The 24,838-nt window shown below is 60.3% G+C and overlaps 1 protein-coding gene across 1 annotated transcript in view; it reads right to left on the bottom strand.

The window, feature by feature from the left end:
* Window positions 1–2,269: 2,269 nt before the first annotated feature.
* The window catches only part of araf (A-Raf proto-oncogene, serine/threonine kinase), a 27,729-nt gene continuing 5,160 nt past the window's right edge, over window positions 2,270–24,838 (bottom strand). Inside the window, 15 exon segments of the mRNA XM_059643184.1 lie at window positions 2,270–2,820; window positions 4,676–4,810; window positions 6,008–6,139; window positions 11,781–11,899; window positions 13,181–13,227; window positions 13,446–13,622; window positions 15,854–15,938; window positions 17,711–17,828; window positions 19,100–19,276; window positions 19,278–19,300; window positions 20,832–20,859; window positions 21,577–21,712; window positions 22,537–22,589; window positions 22,592–22,631; window positions 23,521–23,666. Of these exon segments, the coding sequence (XP_059499167.1) occupies window positions 2,680–2,820; window positions 4,676–4,810; window positions 6,008–6,139; window positions 11,781–11,899; window positions 13,181–13,227; window positions 13,446–13,622; window positions 15,854–15,938; window positions 17,711–17,828; window positions 19,100–19,276; window positions 19,278–19,300; window positions 20,832–20,859; window positions 21,577–21,712; window positions 22,537–22,589; window positions 22,592–22,631; window positions 23,521–23,666 (1,557 nt within the window). The 3' untranslated portion in view covers window positions 2,270–2,679.

The following is a 24,838-nucleotide window of genomic DNA, read 5'->3' as shown; positions in this document are numbered from 1 at the left end:
AGGGGGCTCGGAAAAGATTTACAAGGATGTCGGAAGGTTTGAGCTATAGGGAAGGGCTGAAGAGCCTGGGGGCTGTTTTCCCTGGAGGATGAGGGGGTGACCTTATAGAGGTTTATAAAACCATGAGGGGCATGGAGAAGGTGAATAGACAAGGTCTTTTCCCCCCGGGGGTAGGGAGGTCCAAAACTAGAGGGGCATAGGTTTAAGGTGAGGGGGGAAAGGGAACTCAGGGGCAACTTTTTTGCAGAGAGTGTGGTGTGTGTACAGAATGAGCTGCCAGAGGAAGGGGGTGGGGGCTGGTACAACATTTAAAAGGCAGCTGGATGGGGACATGGCTAGAGAAGGGTTTAAGTGCTGTCAAGTGGGATTAGATTTACCCACAAGTTGGGCGAAAGGGCCTGTTTCCATGCTGTAGCTCTAAAAATGGTCCCAGGGGAGGGACAGCACGGGGCTGCGAGCTGCATGACTCTATGGGAGGCACCTGAAAATTACTGCCAGTTGGATTGTTGGGGGAGAAACAGACGTAATATCGCAGGTTGACAACCTGGAATATCAGCCGTTTCTCCACGGACCTGCAGAGCATTCCCAGCGCCTCTGACTTCTAGTCGACTGCAGCAACCCCCCTCAGTAATTTAAACGACAGTTAATTGCCCACATCCCAAAGTATCCCACAAATCCAGCTCCACCTTCGGTAACTATCGGCTCGGGGTTTAGTTCACCGTGGGGTACATGCAAACTCCTGTCGCGAGCTGCCCCCAGAAAGGTGTGGGGGGGTTGCTGGAAGCTGCTGGAGAAATCCAGGGACACTTCACAAAATACTGGATATGGTTTCGGTTTCTGGAGCTGGGGAAGGCAGAAGGGCTAAACACATGGGCTCTGCCTGTCACGGGGCTGCCCCCCCCCCCCACGACACCCGTCTCTTACCTCCAGGCCTCCCGACATCTGACCACCCTCCTCCGACTCTCAACTCCGGAGCATCCCTCCCGATTTCCTGGTCAGTCTGTCCTACCTCCAAGCATCTGTGCCAGAAGTGGGTTGGGGCTAAAAGCTCGAGGGCTCGGTTTCTCTTCCTCAGGCCTTCGAAGCCCCACCTCCTCGCGCAAGCCTCTAGTCACCCAACCTGAGCATCCACTTTGGAGCCTGATATGAGCTTCCTCCTCCGGAGGTGCTGCTGATGAGCAGAGCAAGGATGGGAAGGAGCCACCGAAGGGGCGCGCGCGCGCACAAACACAGTCACACACACAGTCTCTCTCACACACACACAGAGTCACACACACACAGTCTCTCACACACACAGTCTCTCAGTCTCACACACACACACACACACACACACACAGTCTCTCACACACACACTCTCTCTCTCTCACACACAGTCACACACAGTGTCTCACACACACGCAGTCACAGTCACACAGACACACGCAGGGACACACACACACGCAGGGACACACACACACGCAGGGACACACACACACGCAGGGACACACACACACGCAGGGACACACACACACACGCGCAGTCACACAGAGGACACCATTCTTACAGTTGGGTTTCGTTCTGTTACCTTCAGGTGACAGCGTGGGATCTTAACTCTGTATCCAAACCTGTGCTGTCCCTGGGTGTGTTGGGGGGGGGGGGGGGGGGGGGGGAGTGTCAAGGGATCTGTATCTAACCTCCTGTCCCTGGGAGTATTTGATGGGGGGGACAGTGTAGAAGGAGCTTTACCCTGTATCTAACCCCCTGTCCCTGGGAATGTTTGATGTGGGGGACAGTGTAGAGGGAGCTTTACTCTGTACCTAACACTGGGAATATTGGATCCTGAAAGCGGACGTGGTGGGTGGGTGGGGGTGGGGGGAGGTGTAAGGGAGTGAACCGCGGTCACAGGCAGCAGTCGGGCTCCCTCAGAGACTTGCAGGAACAGGAATCGTGACTCGTAACTGCGCCGCTTTCAAAATATCGCTTTCATTCCAGTAACATTAGGAAAGCAAAAACAAAACCAATAAAACCATCTCCCGCCCGCCAACGGCCGATAAACCAAACCACGGCATTGTGTTTTTTCATTCCTTTTTTTTAAAAAAAACAAAGAACAGAAGAGAGGAACCAGCCAGGGAGGGGCACCCGTTCGGGCCTGAGGCCTAGCTGGGCTCCCCGACTCTACAAGCCCCTGGCGATACCTTTGGACCCTGCAGCTGTGAGGAGAAGGGGGCAAGGCGGAGTAAGGGATGTGTCCCCACCCCCGCCCCGGCGCAATCCCCCCCCACCACCCCCAACAAGCCACCCACCTCGCCCCTGCCCAAAGCAATCCCGAGGAAGAACACCCACGTCTGGAGCAAGCCTAGAGACGTGTGTGGGCGTCCAGAGGGTGACCCCACCCCACACGCTTGCCCTTCTGTGGAATGGCTCCGGTGAGTCTGTGCGCAACAAAGGTCCCCCGCGTGCCCTCTGCCCCAAAACGAGGGAGGCTTGTGGCCCTCCCCTCCACCCCAAACTGGGGCCGGGGGAGCGGAGGCAGGGTCACCCTACCACCGTCCCCCCACCCCCCGCAGCACCGAGGCTCGCCCCTCCTGCGAGGGTCGGGGAGCGTGGTATGGGGAGAGGAGGCGAGTTGCAGCGGATTGTCCCGGGATCCCGCCCCCACTCCCCGGGCACCGGGTGGGCAGAGGAGGCGCGAGCCGACTCTCAGGAAGGCACCAGGCGGGAGGAGGTCAGCACGAAGGGGTTGACATCGTCGGTCTGCACAGCGCGGTGCAGCGAGGGCTCTGAGGCACTGCGCTCGATCTTCGGCAGTGCATGCTGCAGCATCTCGATGGAGGCCAGGATCTGTTGGCGGGGGGAACGTGGGCAGGGAGCAGGAACATTGGAGAGAGAGTGGGGGGGGGGGGGGGGAATGGTGGAAACAGAGGGAGGGAGGTCATACACACAGAGACAGAGAGAGAGAGAGAGACAGACAGAGAGAGAAAGGTTTACACCATGTTCACAATGTAGCATTGCTGTGCTTATTCCCCGGCTCCCTGTCTCACCGGGAATGCCGTGCGCAGATCCCGTCTCCCTGTCTCACCGGGAATACCATGCGCAGTTCCCGTCTCCCTAGCTCACTGGGAATACCATGCGCAGTTCCCATCCGTCTAACTCACCCAGAATGCCGTGCGCCATTCCCATCTCCCTGTCTCACCGGGAATACTGTGTGCCGTTCCCGTCTCTCTAAATCACTGGGAACACCATGCGCAGTTCCCATCCGTCTAACTCACCCAGAATGCCGTGCGCCATTCCCATCTCCCTGTCTCACCGGGAATACTGTGTGCAGTTCCCGTCTCCCTAAATCACTGGGAACACCATGCGCAGTTCCCATCCGTCTAACTCACCCAGAATGCCGTGCGCCATTCCCATCTCCCTGTCTCACCGGGAATACTGTGTGCAGTTCCCGTCTCCCTAAATCACTGGGAACACCATGCGCAGTTCCCATCCGTCTAACTCACCCAGAATACCACACGCAGTTCCCATCTCCCTGTCCCACCAGGAATACCGCACACAGTCCCCATCTCCCTGTCCCACCGGGAATACCGCACGCAGTTCCCATCTCCCTGTCCCACCGGAAATACCGTACACAGTTCCCTTCACCCTATTCCCCCAGGAATACTGTACACAGTTCCCATCTCCCTATCCCACTGGGAATACTGTGGGCTGCTCCTGACTCCCTATCCACTGGGACTACCACGCACAGTTCCCATCACCCTCTCCCACTGGGAATACATCTCCCTGATATTTTCTCGTTAACCTGCCCGGAGATGTTATGGCGTATCCCTGGAGCAGGCAGGATGCGGAACCCAGGCCTCTCAGTCCAGAGGCGGGGCCCTATCGCTTCACCACAGGTCTCTGCATCCCAATGGGAATAATGGCACACAGTTCCCTTCTCAGTGCACACACTTTTCCAGACTGATTCCTGGGATGGCAGGACAGGTGTAGGGGGAGAGAGAGAGAGACCGGATCGGTTAGGGACTATGTATTCAGTGGAGTTTTTGCAAGGAGAAGGAAGGGGACCTGACAGAAGCCTGTAAAATCCTATCTGGAATTTGGGCGGATGGCTGGAATGTGCTGTCCAAAAGCAGGGGAGCTGTCACAGTCTAAAGGGAGGTGGGACTGGGATGAGGGAGAAATGCGGGACTCCCTGCCCCACAGAGAGCAGCCAGGGCTGGAGCATGGGATGTTTTCCAACAGGGAAACAAAATCCTTCGGGCTGAAGGGAAATGGGAACAGGGAGTGAGCTGAATACTCCATCCAGGGTCGCGCTAACCAGCAGTACAGGCCTGAGAGCCCGAACGGCCTCACTCCTGCAGCACCCTGACCCTCTACCCCACCCTCGAGGGCCAGCCGAGGGAACTCCACTTAACTGCTCCCCCACTGCCGGAGGTCAGTCCTACCCTACTGAGAACTGGGCATATTGGGGGGGGGGGGGGGGTCTCACCATAGCCCCCTACAGGGGCAGCCTGGGATTTTACACTGCGTTCCCCTACACCCCCTCCCCCCCACCTCAGGGTAAAGGTCAATCTCATTTGCATGCACACTGACGTTTAAGGATTCATAGCCCGAGTCCCCCAGATCCCACTGCACCACAGCATCCTGCACACTCTCTCTGGATGGGTCTTGACTTTGCTGTAGGTGGTGGGTGACGCCTTACCTGGAAGAACAGCGGCCGCTCGTCCCTTTTCACCTTGATGCAGTCCACAAGGAGCCTCTTCATAGCCTTTGGGCAGTTGCTGTAGACCTTGCTGAGGTCGGGGGTCAGATAGCCGCGGCCCACCATAAATATTATCTGTAGCAGAGAGGCCGAGAGTCAGGGCCCCACCCGAGCATCGGCCCGGCCAATGGCAGCTCGCTCTCCTCCTCCTGCCATCAGCACCCCCAAAGCACCAGGCAATGCGTATCAAGGTCTGTCACCCACTGCCCACTCCCCTCTGTCCGTACCCCCGCTCACTTCCCCAAGCCTCAGTCCGTCCCCTGCTCCCCTCCCCATGCCTCCATCCATCCCCCGCTCCCTTCCCCACCCACACCTCAGCCAGTCCCTTGCTCCCCTCTCCTCGGTCTATCCTCCCCGACTCACCCTGCCCCTCCCCTGTTCTCCCTCCCGGTTTTCTCTGCCCCTCCCGGTTCTCTCCCTGATTCCCCCTCCCCGACTCTCCCTTCCCCAATTCCCGTTCCCTCCCTGACTCTCTCCCCCTCCCCATTCTCCCTCCCGGTTCTCTCTCCCCGAATCTCTCTCCCCGGTTCCCCCTCCCCCAGTGCTCTCTCCTCATTCCCTCCCCCAGTTCCCACTCTTTCCTCATTCCCCCTGCCCCGTTCCTGCTCTCTCCCCATTCCCCCTCCCCCAGGTTCCTGCTCCCTCCCTGGCGGCCTCTCCTAGTTCACCCCAGATTCCTGCCTGACCGCTCCTCGTTCTCAGCTCAGTATTCCACTCAGTTCCACACCGGCTCGCCTCTCTCTGGTGGACCGTGCTCCTGCCCGTTGACCGATGATGGCATCGTGGTGGCATCAATAATGCACGGCACCCACCCCCTGCGCCCGGAGGAGCAACAGACACCGGTTCAAATCCCATCCGGGGGTGGGGGGGGTGAACTTCAACCCAGTGAAGGAATTCTGGGGAAAATTGGGGCAGGGTGCGGGTGGGGGTTGGTGTTAACACCCCTATATTTGGGGTTGGGGGAGATCCACCATTTTAGTCTGGGAGCTCCAGGCCCATGGCAATGCGGCCAACTCCGAGCCATCCTCAGAAACAGCCTGAGGAAGGCGCTCTATTGGGACAACTCCACAGGATCGGCCTCAAGGCTTCCTCCTTGAGGATGGAACTCCAATATTAATCAATATAAGGCTGACGGGGGGTGGGGAATAAAACTCCTTGTGGCCCCCCCCGACCCCGTTTGACAGCCAAGACCCTCCCCCTTGGTCCTGTCACTCACTAACTGCCTGCATCCGCCGATAACTGACCTCCGCAGTCGCCCAGCTCTGGCTGTACCTGGTCTCGGTTGTTGATGTGCGAATAGGGCAGCGTGCCAGTCATGATCTCATAAAGGACGATCCCATAGGCGTAGACGTCCGACTGGAAACTGTACGGATTATTGTCCTGCATCCGAATGACCTCCGGTGCCTGGGCGGTATTGTGGGGGTGGGAGAGAGAGACCAGAGTAAACCCCTGGAAACATATGACGCGCCGCGAAAGCGAGGGAGGCTCTTTGGAAAGCAAATCACTGGAGCTCATGGTGAGTTGTGTTTACACTGTTACTTTGCAAGGGGGAGCGGGGACGGGTCGGACACAATAAAATGGCCTTGGCGCCAAGGTGAGTCATTTCGGCCGGCAACAGGCAGCTGATTGGTCTGCGCAGAGCAGGGATCGACTGCTCAGTCCAGAATAGCTCCAGACTAGTGGGGAGGGGGAGGGGGGAGGCTGCGTCTCTGAACTAGAGGGCTGGAGGAACACGGCAGGACCAGGCAGCTTCGGGGGGGGGGGGGGGGGCAGGAATAACGCGCTGTCCAAAATGAGGGCAATGATGGGTTCTACTTTACTCCCTGGTGAGCTAGGAGGAGAGCCTGGAAAAACGGCAGGATTTTTCCGCTTTTGGAGCAGCTGACAGAAGTCCATAAAATTATATGAGATACGTAGATTAGGGAAAAGATTTTGTTGGCCAATGCCAAGTTGAAATGTCAAATGCTAGCTAGAAGGCACGCATTTGAGGCAAGAGGGAGAAAGTTCAAAGGAGATGTGGGGGCAAGCTTTTTTTAACAGCACAGAGTGGTAGGAGTGTGTGGAACTGGGTGGTGTGGCAGACAGATGTGATAGGGTGACAGAGGGGCTTTTAGATATGCAAGGAAGAGACGGACGTGGACCAAGGACAGGCAAAAGGGATTAGTTTAATTCAGCATCACGTTCAGCGTGACATTGTGGGCTGCAGGGCCCGCTCCTGTGCTGCATTCTATCCCAGTGACATTTGGAAGAGAACATTTAATTGGAAACAACGTCGGGGGTGAGTAGTAAAGGAAGGAGACTGGCTAAAAGTAATCAAAGCAAGAAATTCAGATGATTTCAGAAGCTGAGGGCGACAGAGATTGGGCACGGGTGTTAGATTTCAGGGAGCCAGCACTAAGGCGTACGCCCAGACGGTTCTGAAGGTCTCGGGGGACAGGCATTAACAGAAGATAGTGTTAAACAAACTCTCTCTGCCACTGTCTCTGTGTTCCCTTCTCTGTCTCTGTGTTCGCTTCTCTCCCCCCTCTCTCTCTGTTCCCTTCTCTCTCTCCCCATCTCCGTGTTCCCTTCTGTCTCTCACCCTCTCTCTGCCCGGCTCTCTGTGCGTTCCCTTCTCTCTGTCTCTGTGCTCCCTTCACTCTCTGCCCCACTCTGTCCGTGTTCCTTTCTCTCTCTCCCCCTCTCTCTGCATGCACTCCCTTCTCTCTCTGTCTCTGTGTTCCCTTCTTTCTCTCTCTCCCTCTCTAAAGTTTTACAGTAAATGTGTATCTGGGGTTGCGAATGTTGAGGTGGGTTGGCTGGCCGAGCTGGTTCATTGTTCTGCAGACGTTTCGTTACCGTACTGGGTAACATCCTCAGTGCAGCCTCCGATGGAGCGTCGGTGTGTTTTCCCGCCTGGGTTTTAAACTCTGGGGTCCTCCCAGCTGGATTGCCCTGCTTCCGGTTTTCATTTGCAGTGGGGTTGTGTGTGTTTGTTAATGGCTTTCTTCGTGGAGAACCAGGCTTCTGGGAACTCCCGTGCTGAGCTTGTCCCAGTTGAAATGGTGGCTCTCCCTATGGATTGAGATGAGTATTGGCCGTGTCTTTTTGTAGCCTGTTGGTGTTCATGTTCTCTTGTCGAGTTTCCTCCCTGTTCGTCCGACGTAGTGTTTCTCGCAGTCTCCGCAGGGGATCTTGTCGATCACATTGGTCCTGTCCATGGCAGGTCCTTGGTTCGGGTCAGCAGTTGGCGTAGGGTTGATGTGGGCTTGTGTTTGCCACTCTGATGCCCAGCAGTTGTAGGAGCCTTGTGGTGAGTCCCAGATGTAGGGTACACGATGCATGTGTCGGGGCGTGTAGGGTCTTTCTGATGCGGTTCGTCTAGGCATCTACTGACCTTCGTCCTCTATCCTTGTGTCTTTCTTGGAGTTGAGGAATTCTTGGGCTGAGTGGATGGAGTGGGGTGACTTGTTGACTAGGTGCCTGAGTCTCCTGTGTGGTTCGCTGGCTAATCTGTGCGATGGAGTGCCCGGTAGGGAGACTTCCGGCTGGTGCACTTCCGGGAGGCCGTAGAATTGGAGTGTGTTGGCTCCTGTGGGTTTCATTCTTTAGGAGTCTGCTCTCTTGGTCTATCTGTGAGTCTTTGTAGCGTGTAGAGGATTTTGTTGCCTAGTTGCAGCGTAGGGTCAGTTTTTCTGGCCGGAATGTGTTTTTGTCAGAGAGCAGTGCCTATGCCTTGGAGATGTAGTCTCTTTTATTCAGTATCACTGTCGGGTGCCCTTTGTCTGCAGCTAGTATTGTGATGTTCTTGTCCTTCTGCAGTCCTTCCAGGGCCTGGCTTTCCAATTTGTTGAGGATTGTTGAGTTCGCTCCTTCTGGTTAGTGTCGGGATGACTGTCTGTCTTATCGTTTGTTCTGTTTCTTCGTTGGTGCTGTTGATCCTCTGTGTGTCTAGGAATTCCACTCTGTTGGCGTCTCCATAGTTGTAGTTCAGTCCTCGGGTGAGAACTACATTTTCCGTGTCTGTCAGTTTCCTGTCGGAGAGGTTCCTTACCCCGGTCATGACAACAACCGAACAGATACCTGCCCTGTTCCCAATAATAGACACACCAAGAGCGAGGGAAGCAAACACAGTTCTATCGGAACAAGTGCGAGATCCCGGTGAAACCATCTCCACACACAAGATGCTCAAACTACCCCAATGCCTCACCATCCCACTTCACTTTCAACGGCCAAACGTGCACACCAATCAACAGGACACCCACGGGATCGCCAGTCTCCGGCCTCATAGCAGTGATGCAAAGACTTGAAAGGACGGCCCTTCCACTCATCCAACCAAGACTACGGATACGCTGTGAGGGTGACACCTTTGTCATCATTAAACGGACCAAACTAGAGGGGACATGCCAACACCCTCACTGGAATAAAATTCACCAGAGAGGAGGAGAAGAACGAACCTGGACCTCATGGTAGAGCGCAACACAGAGCTACGCCAAGAGGAGGAAGAGCTCTTCGGGATCTTCAAAGATAATGGATTTCCACAAAGCTGGGTCAGTAGATGCCTAGACGAACTGCATCAGAAGGACCCTACACGCCCCGACACATGCATCGTGCTACCCTACATCTGGGACTCACCACAAGGCTCCTACAACCGCTGGGCATCAGAGTGGCACATACAAGCCCACATCAACCCTACGCCAACTGCTGACCCGAACCAAGGACCCACTCCCTGCCATGGACAGGACCAATGTGATCGACAAGATCCCCTGCGGAGACTGCGAGAAACACTACTTCGGACTAACAGGGAGGAAACTCGACAAGAGAACATGAACACCAACAGGCTACAAAAAGACACGGCCAATACTCGTCTCAATCCATAGGGAAAGCCACCATTTCAACTGGGACAAGCTCAGCACGGGAGTTCCCAGAAGCCTGGTTCTCCTTGAAGAAAGCCATTAACAAACACACACAACCCCACTGCAAATGAAAACCGGAAGCAGGGCAATCCAGCTGGGAGGACCCCAGAGTTTAAAACCCAGGCGGGAAAACACACCGACGCTCCATCGGAGGCTGCACTGAGGATGTTACCCAGCACGGTAACGAAACGTCTGCAGAACAATGAACCAGCTCGGCCAGCCAACCCACCTCAACAATCTCTCTCTTTCTCTCTTCCCTTCTCTCCCTCCTCTTTACACAGAGACTGGTGGGTATCGGCAGTGCTGGTGTAGTCAGATTTAGAGACTTTTAAGCGACTCTTGGATAGGCACATGGAGGACAGTAAAATGCAGGGTAGGATGATAGGTCAGCACAACATGGTGGGCCAAAGGGCCTGTCCTGTGCTCTATGTAATATAGTAACCTGCCGACAGGAACTCCATTACAGCCGTGGGGATCAAAGGTTGCATTTCTAAGGGATTGAGTGTCCGTAAGGTTATGGCTGAGATTTAAAAAAAGATGAACCTTATTTTCTGATGCTTAGAATGAGACTGGTACAGCATTTTCGACCAATGGAGCAGAGTTTGCTCTTCATTTACATAATGAATCATAGAATCCCTACAGAGTGGATCAGACTATTCAGTCCATCAAGTCCACACTGACCCTCTGAAGGCCTTCCCAACCAGCCCCAAACCATTGCTCCAAATCTGCACACCCCCATGGTTAACACACCGAACCCGCACATCCCTGGGCACTAAGGGACAATTTAGCTCGGCCAATCCCCCCCTAACCCGCACATTCCTGGGCACCACGGGACAATTTAGCACGGCCAATCCCACCCTAACCCACACATCCCTGGGCACTACGGGACAATTTAGCACGGCCAGACCCACCCTAACCCGCACATCCCTGGGAACTACGGGACAATTTAGCACGGCCAATCCCACCCTAACCTGCAAGTCTTTGGGCTCTGGAAGGAACCCGGAGGAAACCCACGCAGACACTGTTGGGGTCGGGGGGAGTTGGAGAACATGCTCTAACTGGCGATGTGTGACCAGCGGTGGCTCTGTGCAGAGCCCCTGCAACCGTTTGCATCGATGATTTGGAGCCAAACGTCGGTGGTCCGCTGACGAAGTCTGTGGACGCCACAGAGACGGGGACAGCTGCAGGATGGCGAGGGGGATTGCCAGAGGATGCGGACAGGCTGGGGGCTTGGGCAGAGTAATGGCAGGTGCAGTTTAGTCCGGATGAACGTGCATTTTGAAAGATCTAACGCAGGTGGGAAGTCCGCAAACAGGTCCTTAGCTCCCCGAAAGTGGCAACGGAACTGCATGAAGGTGGTTAGGAAGGCGTATGGCTGGGTCACAGCGTACAAAAACTGTCAAGTCGCATTGCAGCTGTATAGAACTTCGGTCAGGCTGCCTTTGGAATATTGTGGGCTGTTCTGCTCTGTTCCCTACCGGAAAGGTGTGGGCGCTTTGCACAAGGTACAGGAGCGGTTCACCAGTGTTGCCTGGTTTGGGAGGAGAGGTTCTTGACTATGAGGAGAGACTGGAGAAACGTGGCTCATTTTCACTTGAATGGCAAAGGATGAGGGGCGACAGGATAGAAGCTCACACAATTATGAGAGGATGCGATAGAATGGATAGTTTGTGTGCATTTTCTCAGGGTAGGACTATCAATTACTAGGGGGCATGGCTAAAGGAGGAGGTGAGGGCTAAAGTGCGGGTGGGGGAGATTTTTAAAGGAAATGTTAGAGGCAGGGGTGCTGGAATGCACTGTCAGAGGAGATTATTGCAGTGTTTGAGACCCACCCTGATAGATATAAAAATCGGCAGGGAATAGGTGCACTGTACAAAAGCGAAACAATTTTCAGCCCAGAACACGTGACCTAGCCAGCACAGGCCTGGTGGGGCTGAAGGGCCTGTTCGTGTGCTGTACTGTTCTTTGTTCCTTCTCATGCACGCGCCCACGCGCACACACACAGACGCGCACGCACACACAGACACAAGACATACACACAAACGGACACACGTGCGTGCACACATACAGACACACACACACACACACACACGCAGACGTGTGCCACAGGGGTAGGGTCACTCCGGTCTGGGCAATGGTGTGTAGCTTACCATCCACAGAATGGAGCCACTCGGCTGCTCCACCTGCTGGGAGCCGCTCCACCGGGATTTCACCGTAGCCAGCCCAAAGTCTCCGATCTTCACAGTCAGCCCCTCGTGCAGGAAGATATCTGAGGGCAGCGTGTGAAGGAAACACCTCCCTGGTGGAAGAGAGTCGCACCCAGGCCACCAAAACGCTGACCTCTGACCCAACCCTCGCACCTCCAGGGACCCAACGCGCAAACACAGCTGCTACAGCAATGCCACTGCACAGGGGGAGGTGGGGGGGGGAGAGCCGCTTGGTTAAGACCCCCACGTCAGGGTAAAGTTGAATCCCGTGGGGCTGGGGTCATGGATCATCAGGCAGACGGGAGCCGAGCGGCAGGAATAAATGGGGTTTTTACTGAGAGGCAGCCAGCCATAGGCTGGTCGCGCAGGAGTAAGCGCTCGGGACCCCCACCACCCCCCACCCCAGGCCTTTCTCAGCGTTGATTCGATCAGGGAACACTCTGTCGCTGTCGCTTAGCTGGGGGCGGGAGGGAGGGTGGGTGCGCTGCAAGGGGGACGGTGCGGAGGGTGGGAAGAGTTAAGGGAACGGGCAAGTGTGCAGCATGTGGAGGCAGGCCGGGAGATCATTCTCGGAGCGAAGGCAAGTCATTTGACCCCAAGGCAGGGAGAGACGCGACAGCGGCCTGGAGGATCCCCTGTGCGCCAGACCCTGGGAGCGAGCAACGCTGACGGTGAGGAAGGGCTAACGGCGCGTTGGATTCCCATCAGGAGCTGGGGGGTGTGGGCGGGGGTAAACGTCTCGTTGTGATTATACAGGGGCACGACCGCCCCCCCTGGAGGATTCTGGGAGCAGTCTCCCTTCCCGAGGGAGGACGGTTCTGCTTACAGAGCAAACAGATCCCCGGAACTGACGGAGGAGTGACAGGCTGGATCGGTTAGGGGCTACATTCATCGGAGTTTTTAGAAAAAAAAAACGAGGAAGGGGATCCAATAGGAATCTGTAAAATTCCAACAGGACGGAGGGGGGAGAAACAGGAAGGAAGTTCCCATTGACTGAGGAGAGGAGGGGTCCCGGTCTAAAGGAGACGGTCGGAGGGTGGGGGGGGACTGCGATGGGGAGAAATGGGTGTGCACGTGCGCGCGTGTGTGTGTGTGCACGTGTGTGTGTGTGTGTGTGTGTGTGTGTGCATGAGAGTGGGGGTAGCCTGTCGGGCTCTCCACCCACTGAGAGCAGTTGGGCGAGAGGGCGCGAACATTTCTGAGAAGGAGTTGGGTATAGTTCAGAGGGGAATTGGGGCTGGGGGGGGGGGGGGGGAGCAAGCAGGGATTATTTGGTTAAATACCCACCGTACAGCTGCTGGGGAGGGGTATTGGAGGCACATGCGGAGTTCAGCAGAGGATACTGTTTGATTTCAGATCTCTGTGGATGATATTCTTTGCGTGAAGGTAGCTGAAACGCAAAAGAGATAAGGTGAAGGGGGGGAAGGAGTTGGAGGGTGGGGGGGGGGGTGCTGGGAAAGGGGAGTGAAAGCCCAGTTTATAATGCAGGTGGAAGAGGGGGGCGGGGGGTGGGGGAGAAGGGGGGGGGGAACGGGTGGGCGGGGGAGAAGGGGGTGACGGGAGGGTTGGGGAGAAGGGGGCAACGGGGGAGACAGACTGGTTACTCACTCCATGCCTTGCGCAGTTTGCCGAGCGATGTCGATCAGCTGGAAGGTGTCGAATTTGGTCTCCAGGACGTGCAGGTGACGGTACAGGCTGCTACTTTCACACCACTGGGTCACGATGGCCAACTGAGGCTTGGTCATGAAACCCATGAACAGGAGGACGTTGACGTGCCGCGTTTTCCTGGAGACATGGGGAGTGGGGGTGGGGGCGACAGGTTCAGTGGGGGTAGAGCGGAGCGGCCAAGAAAACCAGTGAGGCACGGTGGGTCACGCACAACGCTGACCGCCCTCCCGCCAAATCTTCACCATCTCCCTCCCCCCAAGTCCTTCCTACCACGGCCGTACAGGGCGTACAGATCCGGGCCACGTATCTAAGTAAGGACGGACCAGGCAGTGGAAGTGACTCGACAGCGATTCACTCAGCTGGCTCCTGGGACGAAGGGACCCGATGGAGGCCGCAGAACCAGTCCGGCCGAAATTCGCACAAGTTGCTCTTTGGAGAAGCAGATGTTGTCCATGTGGACTCTGGCACGGTAGGCTAGTAACGGAGGTTAGTTCACTGGTGATCCAGTGAGAGCTCGCGAATTGGATTCAACGTTGGCTCGGTGGCAGGAAGCAGAGGATGATGGATAAAGGACGCTTCTCTGATTGGAGGCCTGGGGCTAGCGGTGTGCCACAGGGGGTCAGTGCTGGGGTCCTTCGTTATTTGTGACTTACATAAATACGCTGGATGTATAAGGCGTGATGAGTAAGCTTGTGGATGATTCAAAATTGGAAGGTATTGTTGTTACCAAAAATTACCGCGGGATCTCGATCAGATGGGAAAGTGGGCTGAGGATTGGCGAATGCTATTTAATACAACTAAGTGTGAGGCGTTGCACTTTGGAAAGTCAAACCCAGGTAGGATTCATATAGTAAATGGTGCGGTCCTGAGGAGTGTCGTGAAACAGAGGACCCTAGCAATACAAGTACATAATTTATTGAAAGCGGCATCACAGGTAGACAGGGTGGTGAAGGCGGCATTTGGCATGCTGGCCCTTGTCGGTCAAAACATTGAGTGCACGAGTTGGGGTGTTATGTTATAGCTGTATAAGTCGTTAATGAGGCCGCACTGGGAGTATTGTGTACAGCTGTGGTCGCCCTGTTACAGGAAAGACACAGTTAAACTGGAAAGTGTGCAAGGAAGATTTACGAGGATGTTGCCAGGGCCAGTAGGCCCGAGTTATAGGGGGAGGTGGGCCAGGATAGGGCTTTATGCCTTGGAACGCAGGAGAATGAGTGGGGTGACCTTGTTGAGGTGTGTAAAACCATGAGGGACATAGGTAGTGTGAATGTATATGGGACAGGGAATTAAGAACTAGAGGGCATAGGTTAAAGGTGAGAGGGCAAAGATTTAAGAAGGGCCTGAGGGGCAGGGGAGTGGTGTGTTTATGGTGTGGGCTGCCAGGGTAAGTGGTTGAGGTGGTACAACAGCAACATTTAAAAACCATTTGGAGAGGCACATGGACAGGAAGGATATGGACCAAATGCGGGCAATTGGAACTAGTTGAATGGACAGCATGGTCAGCATGGATCAGTTTGGGCCAAAGGACCTGTTTCCATGCTGCATTACTCTATATGGGGGAGCTGGTCTGAAAGAGGAGCTAAGGCAGATCAATCATGCTTTGAGAGAACGGGGGGGGTGATGTTAAACTTGAAATGGTGAAGGAAGGATTTATGAGGACGTTGCCAGGGTTGGAGGGTTTGAGCGACAGGGAGGGGGCTGGGGGCTGTTTCCCTCGAGCGTCGGAGGCTGAGGAGGGGGCTTTATAGAGGTTTATAAAACCATGGGGGGCATGGAGGGGGGTGAACAGACAAGGTCTCTCCCCCCCCCCCCCCCAGGGGTAGGGGGTTCCAAAACTAGAGGGGCATAGGTTTAAGGTAGGAGGGGGGGAAAGGGACCTGCGGGGCAATGTTTTCACGCAGAGGGTGGTGCATGTGTGGGACGAGGAAGTGGGTGGGGGCTGGTACAGTGACAGCATTTAACAGGTATCGGGATGGGACGTGGATAAGGAAGGGTTTTGGAGGGACAGGGGCCAAACGCTGGCAAATGGGACTAGACTAATTTGGGATATCTGGATGAGATGGGCCGAAGGGTCCATTTCTCTGCTGAAAGAGGGACTGAACAGGCAACTGTCATTCCTGACATTCCGTTGCCCGTCTCAAACAGCAGAAGCCTGGTCTTCCCTCTTCCCTCAGAGAGAGGGAGAGGCAGGCAGCCGGATGTACCCCCGCCCCCAGGGGTTGGTCAATCAGGTGTGGCCTCATCCATGCCAAATCGCGCTGAAGCGAACGTCCCTCTCCTGGCCCAGCCGTACAGGACAGTGCGCGCACGCACGCCTGTGGAGTCGCAGGAGCGAACGGGTATCCTACCTGAGGACCAGCACTTCATTTTTGAAGGCCTGGAGCTGCTCTGGAGTTGGGTAGGTCACTTTCAGGATCTTGATGGCGACGTCACCTGCAGACAGAGATACACCGAAGCGTCATGAGGGGGTAGCCAGGAGGGCGAGGCACTGAGGCAGAGCAAACATGGCGAGGGGAGACACAGTGGATGGCAGCACCCTAGGAATCGAGGATCAGCGCGATCTTGCTGTGCATGCTTCCCAGTCCCTCAAGGTGGGTGGATAGAGTGATGTATAGGCTACCTGCATTTATTAGCCGGGAGCTAGGGACACGAGACCAGAAACGGTACAAAAGGCGGGTTCGGTCACAGGGAGAGGTACTGTGTCCAGCTCAGGAATCCACAAGATAGGAGAACATGCCAGAGGGAGATTTACCAGGGGTGTCGCCCCTGGGGCTGGGAGAGATTTACCAGGATGTTGCCCCTGGGGCTGGGAGAGATTTACCAGGATGTTGCCTTGTGCTGGAGAGATTTACCAGGATGTAGCCTCTGGGGGGGCTGGGAGATATTTACCAGGATGTTGCCTCTGGGGGCTGGGAGAGATTTACCAGGATGTCGCCTCTGGGGGCTGGGAGAGATTTACCAGGATGTCGCCTCTGGGGGCTGGGAGAGATTTACCAGGATGTCGCCTCTGGGGCTGGGAGAGATTTACCAGGATGTCGCCTCTGGGGCTGGGAGAGATTTACCAGGATGTCGCCTCTGGGGCTGGGAGAGATTTACCAGGATGTCGCCTCTGGGGGCTGGGAGATATTTACCAGGATGTTGCCTCTGGGGCTGGGAGATATTTACCAGGATGTTGCCTCTGGGGCTGGGAGATATTTACCAGGATGTGGTCTCCGGGGCTGGAGAGATTTACCAGGATGTTGCCTCTGGGGCTGGAGAAATTCAGTGATGAAGAGAAATGGGACAGACTGGGGTTGTTTTCCTTGGAGCAGAGGGGACTAGGAGGGGAACATGATTGAGATGGAGAGTATGATGAAGGACACAGGAAGGAGCATTAACCCCTCAATGGAGGGATGGGTGACCGGAGAAGCACAGACTGAAGGGTAGGGGAGCAGGTAGTTTCGAGTGACTGAGAGGTGAAGTGATTTGCACCAATAGATGGTGGGGGCGGGGGGCAGTGATCTGGAACCCACTGCCTGTCGGAGATGCAGTAACCCATCACACTGGAGAGAGGTTTTGATGCGCACTTATAATGGGGCTATGGGCCAGGTGCTGGGAAACGGGATTGGAATTGGAGAAGTGCAGAGGGGCGCCAAGGATGGGGAGAGAACAACATGGGGAGGGGAAGGAAAAGAGAGAGAGAGAGAGACAGAGAGAGGGAGAGAGAGACAGACAGACATGGAGTGAAGAGAGAGGGAAAGATGCGCAGAGAGAGAGAGCCGAGGCAGATGGGAAAAGAGGAAGAAAAAAATGGGAACAACTGAACGTGGGGACGGAAAACAAAACTGGGCAAAATGAGTGTATGATCTGTTCAGTGGAGAGGTGAACAGAAACACAAGAGGAGGAGAGAGACAGGGCCACGGGAGCCGGGCGCGGGGCGGGGAGACAGGGGCCCGGCGACGGGCAGGGGGACTGAGCGACAGAGGCCTGGCGGGGGTACTGGGCGACAGGGGCCGGCGGACTGGGCGACAGGGGCCGGGCAGCGGGCGGGCGGACTGGGCGACAGGGGCCGGGCAGCGGGCGGGCGGACTGGGCGACAGGGGCCGGGCGCGGGCGGGCGGACTGGGCGACAGGGGCCGGGCGCGGGCGGGGCGGACTGGGCGACAGGACAGAAGGAGACAGACAAGATGCTGACGAGGGTTAGTGCCCTGTGTGCGGGTGCTCACCATGCCACTTGGCCTTGTAGACGGTGCCAAAGGAGCCAGCTCCGATCCTCTTCAGGATGGCAATCTCGCTGCTGTGGATCTCCCAGTAGATGCTGGAGTCTCTGTAGGGCCGAGTGCGCTGGAGTGGGCGAGTGAGGGGGTCGGCGAGTCGAGGGGGGGTCGAGGGCGAGTGTGGGGGGGTCGGGGTGAGTGAGGGGGGGGGTCGGGGCGAGTGAGCGGGGGGTCGGGGCGAGTGAGCGGGGGTCGGGGGCGAGTGAGGGGGGTGTCGGGGCGTAGTGAGGGGGGTGTCGGCGAGTGAGAGGGGGGTCAGGGCGAGCGGGGAGGGTCGGGGCGAGGGGGGGGAGGGTCGGGCGAGCGGGGGGGAGGTCGGGGCGAGCGGGGGGGGGTCGGTGGCGAGCGAGGGGGGGGGGTCGGGAGCGAGCGAGGGGGGGGGTCGGGGCGAGCGAGGGGGGGGGTCGGGGCGAGCGAGGGGGGGGGGTCGGGGCGAGCGAGGGGGGGGGGGTCGGGGCGACGCGAGGGGGCGGGGTCGGGGCGACCGGGGGGCGGGGGTCGGGGCGGACCGGGGGGGGGGGTCGGGGCGACCGGGGGGGGGGGTCGGGGCGACCGGGGGGGGGGGAGGTCGGGGCGAGCCGGGGGGGGAGGTCGGGAGCGAGCGGGGGGGGGGTCGGGGCGAGCGGGGGGGGTCGGGGCGAGCAGGGGGGGTCGGGGCGAGCGGGGGGGGGGTCGGGGCGAGCGGGGGGGGGTCGGGGCGAGCGGGGGGGGTCGGGGCGAGTGGGGGCGCGTGAGAGATGAGGAGGGGGGGTGTGAGAGATGAGGAGGAGAGGGAGGGATGAGAGATGAGGAAGAGAGGAGGTGTGAGAGATGAGGAGAGGGGTGAGAGGGTGAGGGGGAGTGAGATGGTGAGGGGGAGTGAGATGGTGAGGGGGGAGTGAGAGATGAGAGGGGGCGACAGGGGGAGGGGGGAAGGAGGAGTGAGGGGGAAGGAGGAGTGAGGGGGGGGGGGAGAGAGAGAGAGACGGGGTCACTTGGCTGCTGAGTGAGAACCACCCCTCTCTCTGCACCTCATCGCACCCCCCCCCTCTCAAACCCCTCTGTTATACCGTTCCCCCTCTCTTTCCACGCACCCAAGTCTGCCCCCCAACCCAACCCCCGCCGACCCCAACCCCGGGGCGAGGGACGGGGAGAGACGAGCGTTAGCCTGAGCTGGCCTGCAGGAGGTGCACTTGCAGAAGGGGTGCGGGTGGGAGAGAGCAGGGAGGAGGCTGTTTGGCCCCATTCAACCCGCTACCCACTCCCTCCAACCGTGGGTTATTCCAGCAGCGCCCACCCCCGCCCCCCCCCCCCCCCCCCACCCCGACTCCATTAGTGGCAGGCTGATCAGGTCCATACCTGCAGGGCCGGGTAATACTCTGGCTCCTGCCTGCCCAGGACCCGACCCCCAGCCTGTCTGCTCACCACTCTCCTCCGCTCGTCCGACGACGACGACAGCTTCCTCTCGCGGGTCGGAGTCACCGGCGATTTCGGCTGGGGGGTTGGAGGGCCGTGAGGCGACGCCGAGTGCGGGGGGGCTCGGGGACTGCTTGCTGCTGCCTGGGCGGGGTGGAGGGGGGGGAGGTGTAACGGGCAACAGAGAGAGAGAGAGACATGGAGTCAGTTCGAGCTCCAGGTGGGAGATACACACTGCCTCACGCGGTGGGGGGGGGGGGGTAGATATAGAGACGGGGACACTCTGGGATGAGACAGCGCGACAGCCAGATGCAGGGTCATTCCAGGGGTGGGGGTTGGGGTCAAAGAAAGAGGGAGAGACAGAGACAGACAGACAGAGAGAGACAGAGAGAGACAGAGAGAGAGAGAGAGAGAGAGAGAGAGAGACAGACAGCGAGAGAGAGAGACAGACAGCGAGAGAGAGAGACAGACAGCGAGAGAGAGAGACAGACAGCGAGAGAGAGAGACAGACAGCGAGAGAGAGAGACTGACAGCGAGAGAGAGAGACAGACAGCGAGAGAGAGAGAGAAAGCGACAGAGACGCTCTGGGGTCAGATGGAGACAGACACATGGGGGGGGGTCACCCCACCGGGGTCCGGCGGAGGGGGTCGCCTCACCGGGGTCCGGCGGAGGGGACGCCTCACCGGGGTCCGGCGGAGGGGGACGCCTCACCGGGGTCCGGCGGAAGGGGACGCCTCACCGGGGTCCGGCGGAGGGGACGCCTCACCGGGGTCCGGCGGAGGGGACGCCTCACCGGGGTCCGGCGGAGGGGGACGCCTCACCGGGGTCCGGCGGAAGGGGACGCCTCACCGGGGTCCGGCGGAGGGGACGCCTCACCGGGGGTCCGGCGGAGGGGACGCCTCACCGGGGTCCGGCGGAGGGGGACGCCTCACCGGGGGTCCGGCGGAGGGGGACGCCTCACCGGGGGTCCGGCGGAGGGGTCGCCTCACCGGGGGTCTGGCGGAGGGGAGTGGGGTCACCCCTCTGGGGTCCGGCGGAGGGGACACCCCACCGGGGTCCGGCGGAGGGGACACCCCACCGGGGTCCGGCGGAGGGGACACCCCACCGGGGTCCGGCGGAGGGGACACCCCACCGGGGTCCGGCGGAGGGGACACCCCACCGGGGTCCGGCGGAGGGGACACCCCACCGGGGTCCGGCGGAGGGGGACACCCCACCGGGGTCCGGCGGAGGGGACACCCCACCGGGGTCCGGCGGAGGGGACACCCCACCGGGGTCCGGCGGAGGGGACACCCCACCGGGGTCCGGCGGAGGGGACACCCCACCGGGGTCCGGCGGAGGGGACACCCCACCGGGGGTCTGGCGGAGGGGAGTGGGGTCACCCCTCTGGGGGTCCGGCGGAGGGTGCAGGATTACCATCCCAACCCCAGGGTCCAACGGAGGGGGCGCGAGGTTGCGCCCCCGGGGTCAGAGGTGGAGACAGAGGCGCACGGGGTGAGGAGGTGGGGGTCGCACTGGGGTCTCCCCATGCAGACTTCCCCACCTCCCCGACTTCATACGACTGGGGCTGACATGTGCTGCCCCACCTCGCACAGATTGTCTGGGTCTAGGGGGAGGGGGTAGGTGTGTCGGGGGTCAGGAGGAGCAGACGGGGTGGGGGAGCGGGCAAGAGACTCACCTATGGCACCCTGAGATCTCAGTGCATCCTGCCGGGAGGCAAAACATGGCGTGAGACACTCACTAACACAGAATCGCCGACAACCACCACACTTCTGCGAACCCAACACCCCAAACCCCCACACCCAAACTCCCACCCCCCCACCACCAGGAACCCGCCACCCAAACCCCCAACCACCCCAGCACAGGATCACACTGCTCCTCGCGCCTTCTCTCCAACACTCACTAACACAGGATCACCAACTACCCCCCCCACCCAAACCCACCACCCAAACCCCCACACCTAAGGTACGGGATCGCACTGCTTCCCCCTGACCCAGGCTTATTCCCCAACATAAGGTCCAATACCTTCCGGAATACCATAAAGATGGGCTATCTACACATTGTTTCAAGAAACACCTCACAAATTTGGGACCATCTCAGACTGAGGGACTCCCGGTCAATCCCTGATCGGCCGAAACCCGACCCCTTACTGGCCACTGGGAGGCCGACAACATGAACCCAAGGTAGATGACCACACGATTGTTATTCCTGAATTTTGCTCTGGATGAGCTCAGTGCAGGAGTGTGACATTTTCCAGAACCAATAACGTGACACCCCTCTTCCAGTATCTTGCCCAGGAACTTTGAGCTGCCAGCCCTGCCCTCCTCCACAGCCAGTGCTGGCTACAACATGGGAAACCAGTGACCCGATCCAGACTCCAAGCCCCTCTCCGCTGTGTCCCGCAATGTCTGAGAATGCCTCACCTCGACATCACTCACGCTGACTGGAGCGATGGTGCTGGACATGTGGACGTTGGGGGTGGAGGTGGAACGCTGTCGTTGGAGCTGCCCCTCGATAGGCGGGCAGGGGCACGGGAAGGTGAAGGCCGGGGGTGCAAGCCTGCAAAGGAGAGGGAAAGCCACATAACTGAGACCCCAGCAGCACAGCCAAACACGGAGAGGAATGGCAGCTCGACACTCTCGCAAAGTCTCGGGGCTCAGGGAGCGGGGCGCTGCTGGAGGGTCGGCGCCGAGGGGAGCGGGGCGCTGCCGGAGGGGTCGGCGCCGAGGGGGAAGCGGGCGCTGCCGGAGGGTCGGCGCCGAGGGGAGCGCGGGGCGCTGCCGGAGGGTCGGCGCCGAGGGGAAGCGGGCGCTGCCCGGAGGGTCGGCGCCGAGGGGAAGCGGGCGCTGCCGGAGGGTCGGCGCCGAGGGGAGCGGGCACCGTTGGAGGGTCAGCGCCGAGGGGGAGCGCGTGGCACCGTCGGGAGGGTCGGCGCCGAGGGGGAGAGCAGGGGCGCCGTCGGAGGGTCGGCGCGCCGGAGGGGGGGTGCGAGGGCGCCGTCGGAGGGTCGGCGCCGTCGGAGGGCTGGCGCCGAGGGGGGTGCGGGGGCGCCGTCGGAGGGGTCGGCGCCGAGGGGGGAGCGGGCGCTGTCGGAGGGTCGGCGCCGAGGGGGAAGCGAGGGCGCCGTCGGAGGGTCGGCGCCGAGGGGAGCGGGGCGCCGTCGGAGGTTCGGCGCCGAGGGGAAGCGGGGCGCCGTCGGAGGGTCGGCGCCGTGGGGAGCGGGGCGCTGTGTCGGAGGGTCGGCGCCGAGGGGAGCGGGCGCTGTCGGAGGGTCGGCGCCGTCGGAGGTTCGGCGCCGAGGGGGAGCAGGCGCTGTCGGAGGTTCGGCGCCGAGGGGGACGCGGGCACACACAAACTTCTTGAAGTGAGGAACACATTCCTACCTTGCAGGTGACTGAGGGGTCAACAGTTGGTCCATTGGGGCTGAGGGCAATGGGCGGACAGCGAGGGTCCATCGTCGAGCTCAGGGTAGGCTCCACTGTGAAGCCAGACGGAGGAACTCAGTTTAGGCTCGACAGGGTGGGGGGGGTGGGTGGGGCGGCACAGACAGCCCCCCCGTTCCCCTCCACCTCCCCTCCCGACAGCACCCCCCTCTCCTCCTCCACCCCATCCCGCGACAGCATCCCCTCTCCCTCCACCCCCCTCCCCGACAGCACCCCCCTCTCCCTCCACCCCCCTCCCCCGACAGCACCCCCTCTCCCTCCACCCCCCTCCCCGACAGCACCCCCTCTCCCCTCCACCCCCTCCCCGACAGCACCCCCTCTCCCTCCACCCCCCTCCCCGACAGCCCCCCGCTCCCTCCACCCCCGCCCCGACAGCACCCCCCTCTCTCCCTCCACCCCCCGCCCCGACAGCACCCCCCTCTCCCTCCACACCCCCCTCCCCGACAGCACCTCCCTCTCCCTCCACCTCCCTCCCCCGACAGCCCCCCGCTCCCCTCCACCCCCTCCCCGACAGCACCCCCCTCCCCCTCCACCCCCTCTCCCCGACAGCACCCCCTCCCCCTCCACCCCCCTCCCCGACAGCACCCCCCTCTCCCTCCACCCCCTCCCCGACAGCACCCCCTCTCCCTCCACCCCCTCCCCCGACAGCCCCCCCGCTCCCTCCACCCCCTCCCGACAGCAGCACCCCCTCTCCCTCCACCCCCTCCCCGACAGCCCCCCGCTCCCTCCACCCCCCTCCCCCGACAGCACCCCCTCTCCCTCCACCCCCCTCCCCGACAGCACCCCCCTCTCCCTCCACCCCCTCCCCGACAGTCCCCCAGCCCATCCCACCCCCTCCCCGACAGCCCCCCTCCGCTCCCCGACAGTCCCCAGCCCATCCCACCCCCTCCCCGACAGTCCCCAGCCCACCCCACCCGTACTCACTATTTGCCTAGATCCAGGCAGACGGTTGGCACCTTGCTGCTACAGTGCTCGTGGAATTTGTGCCCGCAGGTCTGGCAGCGGAAGCCGTGGAAGAGGAACTTAAGGCAGAAGTCACAGAAGGCCAGGTTTAAAAAAGTCTTGCGGACCTGCGGAACGGGGAAGGGTCAGCAGGTGTCATGGCTGGATCTCTCTGCCGCACACCAGGATGGGGTGGGGGGGGGGTGGTGGTGGTGGGGAGACTGGCATCAGCAGTTAGAGATGGGCATCAGATCCTGGCAAAAGCTAGAGACGCCTACACTGTCCCAATGAATTGAAATACACAAGGGAGGGAATTCCAGGATTCTGAAGCCATCCACAGTCCAGGACCTCCCTTTCCAGAGGGGGGTGGTGCTCCCAGGTATGTGCTGCCGCATGCCCTTCCAGACGGAAGTGGCGTGGTTTTGGAAGGTGCCACCTGGGTGAATTTCTGAGGAGAGCCTGGTAGACAGCACATGTCACTGCTACTGAGCGTTGGTGGGTGGCGGTGGGGGGGGGGATTATTTGTGGATGTGGTTCCAATCAAGCAGGGGCTGCCTTGTCCTGGGCACAGTCGAGCTTCTGGAGTGTTGTCGGCGCCGGAGGGCCAGGGCCGAGGGCGAGCGGGGCGCTGTCGGAGGGTCGGCGCCGAGGGGGGAGCGGGGCGCTGTCGAGCGAGCGAGGGCGCGCGAGGCCGCCGAGGGGGAGCGGGGGCGCTGTCGGAGGGGCCGCGCCGAGGGGAGCGGGCCTGTCGAGGGCCGCGCCGGGGAGCGGGCGCTGTCGGAGGGGCCGCGCCGAGGGGGAGCGGGGGCGCTGTCGGAGGGGCCGCGCCGAGGGGGAGCGGGGGCGCTGTCGGAGGGGCCGCGCCGAGGGGGAGCGGGGCGCTGTCGGAGGGCCGCGCCGAGGGGAGCGGGCGCTGTCGGAGGGGCCGCGCCGAGGGGGAGCGGGGCGCTGTCGGGGGCGCGCGAGGGCGCGAGGGGCCGCGCCGAGGGGAGCGGGCGCTGTCGGAGGGGCCGCGCCCGAGGGGGAGCGGGGCGCTGTCGGAGAGGGCCGCGCCGAGGGGGAGCGGGGCGCTGTCGGAGGGGCCGCGCCGAGGGGGGAGCGGGGCGCTTGTCGGAGGGGCCGCGCCGAGGGGGAGCGGGGGCGCTGTCGGAGGGGCCGCGCCGAGGGGGAGCGGGGCGCTGTCGGAGGGGCCGCGCCGAGGGGGGAGCGGGGCGCTGTCGGAGGGGCCGCGCGAGCGGGGGAGCGGGGCGCTGTCGGAGGGGCCGCGCCGAGCGGGGAGCGGGGCGCTGTCGGAGGGGCC

Source organism: Stegostoma tigrinum, chromosome 49, assembly GCF_030684315.1.
Source record: "Stegostoma tigrinum isolate sSteTig4 chromosome 49, sSteTig4.hap1, whole genome shotgun sequence".
Classification (NCBI taxonomy): domain Eukaryota; kingdom Metazoa; phylum Chordata; class Chondrichthyes; order Orectolobiformes; family Stegostomatidae; genus Stegostoma; species Stegostoma tigrinum.
This window is presented reverse-complemented; position numbering and strand designations above follow the sequence as displayed.